The following is a 14112-nucleotide window of genomic DNA, read 5'->3' on the forward strand; positions in this document are numbered from 1 at the left end:
CCACACCTGTGGCATATGGAAGTTCCCAATGTAGGGGTCAATTGGAGCTGTGGCTGCCAGCCTACACCACAGCTCACAGCAATGCCATGTTAATAGTCTCTTCTGTTGGAATTGGATTTGGTTTGGCTTGTTTGTTGAGGAGATAGTCTCACAAAATGATGATTGATATTCTGCCACACATGAGATTATGCAGAATCTAAAGCTTGTAAAGAAAAAAATCTATGGTCATGTTCAGTGGGGAATTATTCTCACATCACTGGGCAAATAACCATATTAAAAAGGCAAACATCATTCATTCTTAAATGTCTGAAACACTTTCAAGTTTAATCAACAATAATATACATTTTAAATGCTTCTTAAAAAAAATGTATGTTTTCTTTCTTCATTTCCTAATGGTGGTCAAAAAATATTGAAGAATTAGCTCAACTTTTATTCTTTTTTATTTTTATTTTTTTCTTTTTTGGGCTTCACCCACAGCACATGGAGGTTCCCAGGCCAGGGGCTGAATTGGAGCTACAGCTGCTGGCCTACACCACAGCCACAACTCAGGATCTGAGCCACGTCTGCAACACACCACAGCTCACGGCAACACTGGATCCTTAACCCACTGAGCGAGGCCAGGAATTGAACCCACAACCCCATGGTTTCCAGTCAGATTCCTTTCCTCTGTGCCACAATGGGAACTCCTCAACTTTTATTCTAACAATAAAATTTCATATTATTTATTAAAAGTTAGGGAAAATACCCCAAATATTCTTGAATTATGAAAAAGTTCATGATGTGGGTTATTCTTCCAATTAACAGCAGTGTTGGCTACATTTTAAAGGGATTTAAAGTAAGAACAGCTGCAATGGTAAGCAGCATCTGGAAAGTCCAGTAATTTCAGAAACCACCTGTTTATGCATCCTACCCACTCAAGTCCATAAAATATCAAACACTTTCATATTCCAAATGAAATTGCTTTTTAGTTTGCTCTACTTTTAAACATAAGTTCTCATTCTCTATGGCGAAATGTTCAGAGTGAGCTGGTCCCTAAGAGAAAAGGGCTATGTGAACTGATCTATGTGATCCTGGGCCCTTTCATGATCCTCTGGCCAGATTTGCAGCAGGAAGAGTAGGGCTACTATTTTCATACAAAGATGATTTAGGCCAAGAAACACACACTCTTTTCCGTGCTCTGGACCTTGTACATATATTGTCTATGTTCCTATACACTAAGGTCCTGGAGAAAACGATTTGCATACTACTTTTAAAAGAAGTTTTCTGAAAAAGGAGCCCTCAGCTTCTATAAATATGCTTAATCATAGGTGCTCAGAGGCACCTTGACAGAATAGAAAGAGTATTATGCCAAGAAACGAAATTTTTGCAACTTTTGTAACTTTCTTTTTTAAAATGTGAACGTACTGAATGTTTTGGGATAATCTGATCTTTTAAATGTTATGCTTTGGAGTTCCCGTCATGGCGCAGTGGTTAACGAATCCGACTAGGAACCATGAGGTTGCGGGTTTGGTCCCTGCCCTTGCTCAGTGGGTTAACGATCCGGCGTTGCCGTGAGCTGTGGTGTAGGTTGCAGACGCGGCTCGGATCCCGCGTTGCTGTGGCTCTGGCGTAGGCCGGTGGCTACAGCTCCGATTCAACCCCTAGCCTGGGAATCTCCATATGCCGCGGGAGCGGCCCAAGAAATAGCAAACAACAACAACAAAAAAAGACAAAAAAGACAAAAAAAAAAATAAATAAATAAATAAATAAATGTTATGCTTTGATTCTAAGTGTATAAAGAAAACATAACATTTAAAATCACTATTATTTGATATTAATCACTAACTGCTCTAGAATCTAGCTTTATAGCTGAAAGTGATCATAGTGGCATTAGGCCATTATCAAACCCAAACTGATCTGATTACTGTGCACATGCACAGATCTGAGCCACAGCTGTGGCAACGTAGGTCCTTTAACTCACTGTGCCAGGCTGGGGATCAAACCTGCATCCTGGCACTGCAGAGATACCACCGATCCCATTGTGTTGCAGTGGGAACTCTGCACGTGTCTTTTCTTGATTGCTAAAGAAAATTTTGTATCTGTGTCTATTTAAGAATCATTACATTCAAGTTTTAGAAAAGAAAGTTACAAATTTTTTATTTTCAACAAAGATCTCCTCTCAGGTGTACTAATTTGTCTCAGGGCTAGCTTCAGAATCATCTCAACTCATTTCTTCTCTGCTGACAATAGTCCATGAACATCACATAATCTTGATTATTCTTCCCTTATGATATATTTCAAAAATATCTATTTTGGACAGTAACCATGTATAAACCTGGATAAAAATTTAAACTTTTTTAACTGTTAAATTTTTCTTAATGTTAAAAAAGAGGAACTGGGAGGTCCCATCGTGTTTAGCAGTAACAAATCCAACTAGTATCCATGAGGATTCAGGTTCGATCCCTCGCCTTGCTCAGTGAGTTAAAGATCCAGTGTTGCCATGAGCTGTGGTGTAGGTTGCAGACACAGCTCAGATCCCATGTTGCTGTGGCTGTGATATAGGGCAGCAGCTACAGCTCTGATTTGACCCCTAGCCTGGGAACTTCCATATGCCTAAGGTGCGGCCCTAAAAAGCCAAAAAAAAAAAAAAAAAAAAAAAAATTGGAGGTTAATTTTGTACTTGTAACCATTGTATTCCCCTCCAGTTCTAAAATTCTGTCATTTTGTGCTTATGTGGTTTTATTCGCAGTGTCATTACATCCTGTCCTTTTCATTTCATGTCTGGACCATGATGCAATAACACCATAACTGTTTGCTCCTCATCCAGACTGGCTTACTCCTCATCCAAACTGGCTACCTTTGATTATATCCTATACCTTAACCAGTCATCTTCCAAAAAGCCCACCTTCATCATGGCATCCCAAATTTGAGGTCTTCCTGGCTTCTCACTGCTGACATGATAAAGTTCAAACTTATCAAGAATACTGGATTCAGGACTTTATTATCTGGCCACAATTAGTCTTTTCATTTCTGTGACCTACCACTATGCCATATGAACTCTAATTTCAATAAAAATGGGCTACTTATCCTTCCAGACTTAATGCTCTTTGTGAGACATTTCCATCTCTATGCCTTGTCAGTTACCAAACCAAAACTGAACTTCTTTAATGTCCTCTTGTACTTTTCTCAGCTATTTGCATTCCATCTGTCCATTTTGACCCAACTCAGATTGCACCTCCTTCATGCCCTTCTCCATTAAACTATCTATAATGTATCCTTTTTCTCTCACCCTATTGCCCTCACCACAGTAGGGTCTAACACTTAATATCCATACCATTCACTTTTAAAAGGCTTTATTGAGGAATAATTGACAAATATAATATTTAAAGTATATAACATGATGACTTGATATAGATCCATATTGTAGAATGATTACCAAGATAAAGATGATTCACTTTAAAAAAAACCTTATTATGCAATATTCAATACTACTTACTTTTTGGTTTGTTATAGTATATATTTGGTCTGTTTCCAAAATGATGATGAGAAAGTTTACAATAGAGACCACATAAAACAGCATGCCAGTTGAATGAGAGAAAATTCAAACATATGTGGGAGAGTGTAAGTAACATGGATTAATGAAATTTAAAATCTAGTTATGTTTCCTGACAGTCAAAGCAAAAAGGACCAATTAGTTACCATTTGGCAGTGATTACTGTTGTGATATTGTGTTTATATGTATGTATTTTTAATCTGTATGCATTTTGTCTTCACCAACTCAAATTTTTGTGATTGCTAGGATTTATTTTAGGAATTACCCTTTGTAGTATGTAGCTCCTTGCACTGTAGTACGTACCAGTGTAGTATCTGCTCTTCACATTGTACATCAGTGTTTCATTTCTTCTCTATCTACAAGTTTCTAAGCTTGGTATGGGGACCTTTTTAACATGGAGAGAACAAACACTCTTGTTTGGTGCTGTTCTATAGTAATTTCCATGATGGTGGAAATATTATATATCTGTGCTGTCCAGTACTACTAGCCTTAAGTGTTGAGAATTCAAAATGTAGCTTGTGTAACTGAGGAACTGTGTTTTAAATTGTATTTAATATTAATTATCTGGAATTTAAATTGAGTTAGTGACAAGTGGCTAGTGATTATATAATTGGACAGAACTGACAGCTTTTACAGAGCTGCTTTCTTTTAGAATAGACCTTTTCTTACCTGATTTAGTAACTCTAACAGTAGATTCAGTTGACCACCGTTTCTTTATTATCATGTGAAGTTTTAAGCTACCATGCATTAAGAGTGAAGCTTTGGATATCTATTAAGAAGTCTATGTCATCAAAAGTAAAATTTAGGGAAATTTATTATTTATTGTCACAGTAACATGGAGAGGAGTATCCCTGTTTTTATCATTACATTTGGTCTTGAAATTAAAAATTATACAGTAGGAATCTCTATTGGCTACAGGCCCCCTTTGCTGGTCCTACCAGCAGTTAGTACTTTTTGCTTTCTCTTTGCAGGGCATTCTCTGAAGGCCTCTCTAGGGAAGGCATCTGAGTAAGTGAGCCTACCAAATTCTTCACAAAGTGGATTTTTCTGATTGTCTTGTTTTGCTCATAGTTCTATGAGCAAGAGGGTGGGGTTTGCTTTCTCTAAGCCAGCAGGAGCTTGCTCTAACTCTTCCTTTTAATTTCTTTAATGCGAGGATCCCCACATTTGCTCTTTGAAAAGCTGTTTTGTAAACTGCTATTTCCACTAAGCCAGTTATGCTTTTTTTCCATCTGTGTTGAAGTCTCTTTTCCCAGTGGGGCCTTTCTTTCTCAAGTTAGTCATGCTGTGTGTGGAGACCCACATCCACACTGCTGGCCTCTGACTCATCTGGGAGGTTTGCTTGCTCCAGGAATCCCACTCACATTGCAATGGAACAACAGGGAGGCTCTAATGAAGCTAGGCCTTTCTGAAATCTACCTCTTTTCCTGGTACCTCTCCTTCTTCCCAAGACTACATGAGAAGGGAAAAAAGCAAAAATGCCCTTTACTCCTTTAAGGTAATATTTTTAGTAAATAGTTTTTAGCAATTCTAATTTCTAATTTATAAGGCACTTTTGTTGTTGCTGCTGCTTTTAAATAGTTCATAATCTGGCTAGTAGAAAAGCTTGCTAATGCTCCAATTTTCCTTTTTCCTCCACCAGCAAGCCAAGAGAGTCAATTCTGACAGTTACATATTCCTTCCAGTTACAGATTAAATTGTTCCCCTTTTTGAAATATATTATTCATAAATGTGAACACTCTCTGAAGTATGGCCCCTCCCATGCTGGATAGGAGGCTGGGTAGGTGGAAACTGCTTATCCACCCCTGCTCTGGGGGTCTTTACACTTTAAACTTCCAGGCTAAGAATTTCCTTGGCCTTTCCCATTCCTGAAAGGAAACCCTTTGCCAAGGATGGTTCAGGCCTATGATTTCCCAATCAAAATGGGTTCAAGCAATAAATTCCTCTGATGAGGTTTGCTAAAAGGGTCAAAGTTGAATAACATAATGATAATCATGAACTGACCACCCAGACAGATCTAAGTTTGGCCCTTATCCCATTCAATTAACCTATTTTTAATCCTAGCAAACACATCCTGAAATTGTTCCATAAAAAGGAACTCCAACCTGAATGTCCCATTAACTCCAGGAAAACTTACCCAAGTAGTCACTAAAGAAGTAACTTTCCATACCTAACTAGAGGTTTGTGGGAGAAATTAGGAGGCACATACTGTTTTTGGTTGTGTAAATATGCTTACCTATGTTTAATATGTGCCATGTTTTTCCAGTTAAAATACCCTTCACCTAAATATTAAATATTCTACACACACACATACACCCCCCACACACACTTCATCTTTAGTCAGAAGCATTTCCTTCCACCCACTTGAAGAAAATCACTTTAAGTTATCTTAATTTTAGCTGAGGGAATCTTCCCACTTAGTATTCCATTATCACCTTTGAAACAAGACTGTACAAAAAAAAAAAACAAAAAACCCTCACTGCTTTAATTCTGTGTACAGTGGAGTACCACCCTAACTAGATAGTTAACCTGAAAACTGAGAGAGAGAGAGGGTGACAGCGCAAATATCTCACCCTCCCAAGGAGTGCAGGTCTGTTTGTTGTTGAGATCTGGAAGTACATTTGCCAGAAGAAGGGCACAGTTACATGAACTCCTACAAAACTCAAGCTAGCTAAGTTCCATCTGAACCAACAGGCAGAAGGTGGTGGTGGTGAGGAAGGGGAGAGATGTGACATTTCCGAGGACCTTGGGATTTCCCGCACGTCAAACCCAGAAAATGGTGTGGCAAAGACAGGGAAAGATACACAGGCTGCTGGCCAGACAGAGGAGATCTGGCCCTGCCCTGCCAGCCTCTCCTTGGGGCAAAACTCTTTCTTGCTGGCCGCCTGCCTCACCTTACCTTGACAACGTCGTCGTTGAGATGCTTGGGATCGCGGTTGACCAAGTCTATCTCCTTGGTGTGCGCGTCATACACTTGCTTCTCGTTCATTTCCTCTGCCATGGCCTTGTTGTTGGGCTTGTAGATGTTGCCCTGTTCCCGGATGGGGACGGTGTAGAGATGTCCCTGTAGAGGGCGGACGGCCAGGAACGGGAGGGTGGCACCGGCAGTGGGAAGAAATTTTCGAAAAGAAAAATCAGCAATCAGAAAAGTCAGCCTGGCAGCGGGGCAAACCTCGAAGCTTAAAATCGAACTAACCGCTTCAGAGGCGGTGGCTCCGCGCACAGTAAACTCCTTGGCGCCGCAAGCTTTTTAAGAGGATCGAGGAGAGGACACCACACCCCTCGGTACCAGGCAGGGAGCTCCTGCCTCCCCCGCCCGCCACCGCCAGGGGTCAGGACAAACTCCGCTGCCCGGTCAGCCCTGGCCCCAGCTCTGTGCAAGCCCTTGCCCGCAGCACCCCGCCGAGACCCCCACAAGGGAGAGGACCTGACTGACTTTTCTTCAGCCTCTCTCTCCGACACGCCACCCTCTCACCGAGTGCTTCACCTGCTCGCGTCCCTGGCCCCCATTTCCTTTCTCTCCATAATCCCTTCTAGTTTCATCCTTAAGATCCCTTTTGAACCTCCGGTCCCACGGAGTGACTTTATTTTCGTTGCTGCCTGGCTGCGTCTCACCTCCCTTGCATCTGCCCGCGTATTTCATTCTCCCTCTTCGCTCTAGGTCCCTCAGCAGCTCCCTCCACTCCCCAGTCTTTGTGCATCCCCAGTCTTTGTGCGGAGCCGAGTGTCAGACCCCCTAAACTCCTCTAGAACAGTATCTCACCTGCACAGCTTCCCCCACCCACCCTTAGGTCACTCCTATGCAGTCGGCCGGTCGCTGCACAGCGGCTGCTTTTGGGAAAACGAGGTCTCCACACCCAGGCGGAGCCCGAGCGCCAGGAGGTGGTTGGAAAGGGAGGGAGACAGTGTTAGGGAGGGAGATAGTGTCAGGGGGAAGGGAGGTGTGCCCCTCTCCCGACACCCCTGCAAGGCACCGATATGCGGGAAGAGTTCTTGAGGTGGCCCAAGAGGTTCGGAAAGTGCAAACAGGACGCGCGCCCGCTGCCCGGGCCAGCTGGTGCAGGCGCCTGGCGGGGATTGTCCCCAGGACTGCGGGTGAATAACCTCCCACCCAGCGCTCTAGCTCTCCGCCTCCCAGCAGGCAGGGGCCAGACCATGAGGGTCCCCGCATTAAGTCAGCACCCCTGAGCCATTCAGAAACGCTTCGTCGGTTCGGCAGACCTAACTTCAGGACCTCAAGCACCATCTCTTCCGCGATCTTCTAGCTTAGGGTCTCCCTTCCTAATAGAAAACATAATAAAACATTCCTGCCTCCTCTTCACCTCCCCGCCCAGGCCCATTCCTCTGCAATGCCAGCGCGAGTGCTCCAAAGTCGAGAGAGAGCTGGGGCAAGCAAAGCAGTTCGACTATTTGGAGTGGGAGATAGCAGAAGCAGCGCTCCTTGCGAGCGAGCCCGAGCCGAGAGCGCACCCACCCAATCCTACCTCTGAGTCTACGTATTTGCCCCCCGACATTCTGGCCCCGTGGCTGGATGAAGGCTCTGAGGAGATTTCCCTGGGCTGTGATTTAAAGGAACTGAGGAAGGAAGATCTTGTATTGTATGGGGGGCGGGGGGGGGGAGGCACTGGCGGGGGGGGGGCGGTGGCTGGGAGGGAGCCTCTTGGCAATCGGCCAAGGGTTTGTTCTGCTCGCGGTTGGCGGGGATGTGCTCTGTGCCGGGTCTAGGCACATCCCCAAGGTTCTGGCAGCAGAGGGCGGGAGCGCCCGTAGGGAGCTAAGAGCAATGAGAAAGCGTTTCACTCGCACTGGGTTGCTTTGGCAGATATTTTAAACCTGGGGCAACATTTTTCCAGCTGTAAGCCACTGAGAGGCATTCTGAGGCGGGCAGATGTTTTCGCAGTGCATCATCCCAGCAGGGGTGGGGAGCAGAGGGAGTTGACTCCCTGCCGATATGCCTAGTATGGGCACCCAAGCTTCAGGAAGAATTCTGCCCTCTTCTAAGCCATTTGTCTTCATGCTGCCCAAGTTCCATCGCTGCTTAAGACACAACTGTCTCCTCTTTTCACAGAGGAAGGGATGAAAAATGTCAGGGAACTTTTAGGTACATTTCACATCTAAACACAAGGAAGGAATCTGTGGGGTGTGTGTGGGGGGCGAACTTTTGGTGACACTGGTTTATATCTCCACTGTGTGGACGGAAACTTGGAGAAGCAGGCAGGCAGAATTTAACAATTCCCAACCATTTCTGAAATGCTTCCCAAATGCTTTGAAATAAAAAGCAAAAATGTTTAACTTTCGTAATATTATCACTATTTTTTTTTTCTGGAACAGAGATTTGTGCCAACAGGTTAATACATAAAACATTTACAATTATACAAATATTTGATTGTTTCCAGTTTACCAGAGAAGGTTCATTTTTAAAAATGTGCTTGGCTGTGAGTTAAGGGAGGCTTGTTTTTTCTAATAATGAATTAGAATGTTTAAAAAGTTGTTAGCAATTAAAGTATTTTATCTGTTCCCAAATTGAGGGCTTCTCTCTTTACCTTATGATAATGCAGCACAAAATGAATTGAATCGGTCCTTTTACTTTGTGGCAATAATAAGGAAATTCACTATCCAAAAATGGAAAGGACATTTTACATTACATTCCACATGCAATCAAAAGTCAAATTATGGAGTTCCCGTCGTGGCGCAGTGGTTAACGAATCCGACTAGGAACCATGAGGTTACAGGTTCGGTCCCTGCCCTTACTCAGTGGGCTAACGATCCGGCGTTGCCGTGAGCTGTGGTGTAGGTTGCAGACGCGGCTGGGATCCCGCGTTGCTGTGGCTCTGGCCTAGGCCAGTGGCTACAGCTCCGATTAGACCCCTAGCCTGGGAACCTCCATATGCCGCGGGAGCGGCCCGAAGAAATAGCAAAAAGACAAAAAAAAAAAAAAAAAAAAAAAAAGTCAAATTATGACTTGAAATGAAAAAGCTGGGACCATACTTGAAAGGGCACAGGATACATTAAAATTACTGGCAGTCTAGAAAAGGGAGTACGAGGGTGGGCATAAAAGGAGGAGAGGGGAAATAGAGGATGGAACTCCTAGAGTTGATTATCTAGGTGGAGAGAAGACATTAAGGACAAAGCACAGGCTTTTGTTATTGTTAATAGCAAAAAGCTAATACGATTTTTGAAGAAAAGATCAATTTCAACTATATGGTAAGGAAAATGTCACAAATGCTGTCATGATTTTAATTATGCTGGCAAGTTATTAGACTACTAAAGGTCTTCCCAAAGTTGAGTTTTCGTAATACTACTTCTACCAAATTTCACTTCTAAATACTTTGAACGGGTTGTGTGTTAACAAATGTGATATTTTAGAAGAGGGTGGTGTCAGGGCCACTATGTTGTGTAGTGCCCAGCTTCTAATGATTGCTAAAAGATGGCTGTTTCTCTAACTCTTCCTTGTAAATGTTGGCTGCAAAGCTGTTAGGTTTTGTTCTATGGAAAAATGTGGAAGCTGTTTCCCATCTATTGTTATTCAGTCTTCAGCTGCGATGAGTAATCTTGACTGTGAAAAAAGTCAACAGGAACAGGGAGAGAGCATGTCCTGCATTCCAGCAAGGAATGGCCTTTGAGGGGAGGCCTGTGAGTGAATGCTTAACTAGCACTCAAAGGAGGGAAAGCGGCCTTGCTGGGGAAGTCTACCTGAAAGTCAGCAGCAGCACAAGGACTCATAAAGACCAGGGAAGTGTTATCAATGCCAAAATGAATTCCTAATGAGAGGAAAAACCACACACTCTTTTTAACCTGCCCCAACAGGAATCTGGCACCAAAGAGAAACAGATCATATTCTGGTTATAACAGCTAATTTGGATAATGGCTCCATCCAACTTTATGAGATATAAAGAAAAGATGAAGTAGTACATTGTTAGGAGAGTAAAGATTTGAAATGAATAGATGATGTGGGAAAAAAACAATTTTTTTTCTTTGATACTCATACAGATATAAAGAAAAGATGAAGTAGTACATTGTTAGAAGAGTAAAGGTTTGAAATGAATAATTATGTGGAAAAAATTATTTTTCTTTGATATACAGATAACTTTAGACTTTAGAGGCAAGTTAATATTTACTAAATATTCAATTATTTACTAAAAAAAAGTAAGTAAGTGGCAATCATTTGCCCTTTATTTTTTTTTTAAGAAGCAGCCTTAAAGGTCAGCTTATGCATTATATGTTACTATATAGAGACTAAAAGGGACACAGATAGCCATTTTCGAAATGAAATTGAAATTTAAAATAAATGCATGAAAATGTTCTTAAGGAGTTTTGTAGCGCAATGAAGTGTTTTAAAGTTGATAAATAACTTAGCACCTGTTAACAACTTATGTGTCATGTGATTTTTAAATAGTGTAGTGAAGTCCTGCTCATGGCAAGACTGAAGTTTGTTGCCTTTTGTGTTCTTTTCCAGGCCTCCTGACCCCTTAGCACAGCTTCCTCTTCCCACCTCCACCACCCTAGGTCCTCTTCATACTCTCTACTGGCTTCATTTAATGCCCACTCCAGAATTAGGAATCTAAAGTTTGACCATATCTAATGATATGAAGGTTTTAAAAAGCAGATTTATTTCTAAGAAAATTTTTCTTAGAAAAGCAGTCATTTTTCTAAGATTTTCCAACTTGCAGAAGCTTGAGACTGCCCAAATGTACCTTTGTTAGTTCAAAAAGGGAAATATAGCTTGGATTATAACAGGGGTTATCACTTGGTGTGATATAACAATTTAATAATCAGTATGACAGAGCCACCAAGCAGCCATTCCAGTCTTGGGTCACAGCTCTGGAGCTATGCCTTAGAGTCCTGCTGGCTTGCTGCTAGCTCCCTGGGAAGTTGGGGACCCTTGGGAGGAGGACAAGAGGGGAGGGAGTACATTTTAGAGCAGTGACTATTTATATGCAAGTACATAAATATCATTATTTTTGCAAGCAGTGTTTCAGTTGAATATTTAATTTTTTTTTCCCCATCACCTGCTTTCATATCTTCCCCTATTAACACCCATAACCCAGATTCCATTCAGGCCTCTTCCCATATTTGCCACACCGTCTTCTATATTTTCCATTTTATACATGGCTTTCTAGTAGAAGACTTTGCCTCATCACCGTGTTCTTTCCTGTCTCTGTTTTGGCTTGAAGGCCTCACTGAAATCTTCCTCTTTTTGGAAATTTCCATTTTGACTCTCTTAAATGATTTTTTCCCACTTATTTTCTTAAAAAAAGAAAACAACTATTTCTACATCTTAAAAGTCTTTCTGACCAAGATGGCTCAAAAAGTATTCTTTTCATACTGATTTCTTTAAATTGCCTTTACTTTCTTTATTTGTAATGTAAAGTGAAAAATTATGATTGGCATTTGTCCAAGAGGGGTGCTATGGACTTTTAATGAGGTGATGCATTTAAAGTGATGAGGATGCTGCCTAAATCATAAAAATGCTTGGGTTAAGGGGACAAATTTCAGACCACAGATTCAAGATTGCAATAAATGTATTTTCCTTTAGAGTATTTTTATTGTAAAATAGTTCAACCATTTAAGATATATCAAATACTATAATGAACAGAAACTATCACCTTGATCAAATAATTTTGTTTGGCCTGGTTTGCTTCAGATTTTTTTGTTTGTTTGTTTTATGGCTGCAGCAAATGGAAGTTCCCAGGCTAGGGGTCAAATAGGAGCTGTAGCTGCTGGCCTACACCACAGCCACAGCAACACCAGATCCAAGCCGAGTCTGTGACCTATACTACAGCTCATGGCAACACCAGATCCTTAACCCACTGAGTGAGGCCAGGGATCGAACTTGCATCCTCATGGATACTAGTCAGATTTGCTTTTTCTGAGCCACCGCAGTAACTCCTGCTTCAGATTTTGTTGTTGTTGTTGTTGTTGCTATTTCTTGGGCTGCTCCCACGGCATATGGAGGTTCCCAGGCTAGGGGTTGAATCGGAGCTGTAGCCACCGGCCTACGCCAGAGCCACAGCAACACGGGATCCGAGCCGCGTCTGCAACCTACACCACAGCTCACGGCAACGCCGGATCGTTAACCCACTGAGCAAGGGCAGGGACCGAACCCGCAACCTCATGGTTCCTAGTCGGATTCGTTAACCACTGCGCCACGACGGGAACTCCTGCTTCAGATTTTTTAAAGTGGATAACATAGATACCATTCAAGTCCTGTATGAAATTAACTTTCTCTTTTTTAATAATTGGACTTGGCGTTCCTGTCATGGCTCAGAGGAAACAAATTTGACTAGCATCCATGAGGATGCAGGTTCGATCCCTGGCCTCACTCAGTGTGTTAAGGATCCGGTGTTGCCATGAGCTGTGGTGTACAACATTGCTGTGAGCTGTGGTGTACAAGATGTGGCTGGGATTGCTGTGGAGTTTCTGTGAGCTGTGTGTACAAGACGCAGCTCAGATCCCGTGTTGCTGTGTCTATGGCGTAAGCTGGCAACTGTAGTTCCAATTCAACCCCAGCCTGGAAACCTCCTTATTCCGTGGGTACATCCCTAAAAAGACAATAATAATAATAATAATAATAACAACAACAATAATTGAACTTAAATTCTTTTACAAATCCCCATTCCTTCAGGTGGCAGAACCTTCATCTCAATCAATTCCTGGTTTCTTCCATTTTTGTTAAGGTTGTATTGCTTTTAAACTCGAGGGGATTATTACCAAAGAATCTTGGGGTAGGTCTGTAGAGGAGAGTCTCTTCCTTAGTTGTACATGTTGGATTTGCTGATAGATATATCGTCAGGTCTATTCTCAGCAATTGGTCTACTGGGGACACTGCTACAGTGCTTCTCATGCTCAATCAACATGACCCTTAGGACTTGAGATACTTTTTGCTACTTTTGTCCTTTTGTTGAGGCTCTGTACAAGTCTAATAAATCTGGGTAGGCAGGCCTGTTGGAGCCTCATGGAGCCTCCTATGGTGAATGTCCAGCCACTGTGCAGAGGAATGTTAGAGGGTTGCTATCTCCACGGACTTACCCAGAACAGAAGGCACAAGCACCTCTGCTCTTAGTTTCTGCTTATCTGGGCCCATGCTAAGGATGCGTATGTATCAAAAATTACTTATTTTCCCAATTTCCTATCCCTTGAGCATGAAGTCTTGTTCATATATCACCAATTTTTTAATGTCCTGAATTCCCCCAGGACTAAGGCTTTTGGAATCAAGAGAAGCCTTATCTCTCCTTTACTCTGCTTTTCTATTGTCATTATCTTTCTAGGTATAGTGGTGGCTGGGGTAGGGGAACACTCCATGAGTATCCAGAAAAGAACATCGGTAAACATTTCAAAAGTGTCATCATTCACTAGTTTTTCTTTTTCCCTTGGAGGGGAATTAGATGAAGGTAGTCAAAAACTACAAACTTCAAGTTTTAAGAGTAATAAGATGTAGTATATAACATGGTAAATATAATTAACACTGCTGTATGTTATATATGAAAATTGTTACAATAAATCCTAAGAGTTCTCATCACAGGAATTTTTTTTCCTATTTTAAAAATTTTGTATCTATATGAAATGGATGTTCACTAAAT

The 14112-nt window shown here is 42.0% G+C and overlaps 3 protein-coding genes across 8 annotated transcripts in view; 1 reads left to right on the forward strand and 2 right to left on the reverse strand.

Annotated features, from left to right (window-relative positions):
* The window catches only part of CAV1 (caveolin 1), a 34690-nt gene extending 26584 nt beyond the window's left edge, over positions 1–8106 (reverse strand). Inside the window, 2 exon segments of one of the 4 annotated variants that reach the window (NM_001348935.2) lie at positions 6432–6596; positions 8017–8106. In NM_001348935.2, the coding sequence (NP_001335864.1) occupies positions 6432–6596; positions 8017–8046 (195 nt within the window). In that variant the 5' untranslated portion in view covers positions 8047–8106. 4 annotated transcript variants of the gene reach the window in all.
* TFEC (transcription factor EC) overlaps positions 1–14112 on the forward strand; it is a 631163-nt gene that overhangs the window by 133406 nt on the left and 483645 nt on the right. The window lies entirely within an intron of this gene.
* Positions 3316–7921, reverse strand: LOC146394988 (uncharacterized). The gene is made up of 2 exons (XM_085006045.1): positions 7296–7921; positions 3316–6596 (listed from the first exon to the last, which is right to left on the reverse strand). The coding sequence occupies exon 1, from the start codon at positions 7776–7778 to the stop codon at positions 7320–7322; it is 459 nt and encodes a 152-aa protein (XP_084862171.1). The 5' UTR covers positions 7779–7921; the 3' UTR covers positions 3316–6596; positions 7296–7319.

Source organism: Sus scrofa, chromosome 18, assembly GCF_054392235.1.
Source record: "Sus scrofa isolate SSC_HxYL_T2T_F1_AM1 chromosome 18, Sscrofa_HxYL_maternal_Yorkshire_Landrace_v2.0, whole genome shotgun sequence".
Classification (NCBI taxonomy): domain Eukaryota; kingdom Metazoa; phylum Chordata; class Mammalia; order Artiodactyla; family Suidae; genus Sus; species Sus scrofa.

Excerpts from the sequence above, each read along its gene's own strand:
- LOC146394988 (XM_085006045.1), bottom strand. The coding sequence starts at position 7,778 with ATGGTGCTTGAGGTCCTGAAGTTAGGTCTGCCGAACCGACGAAGCGTT.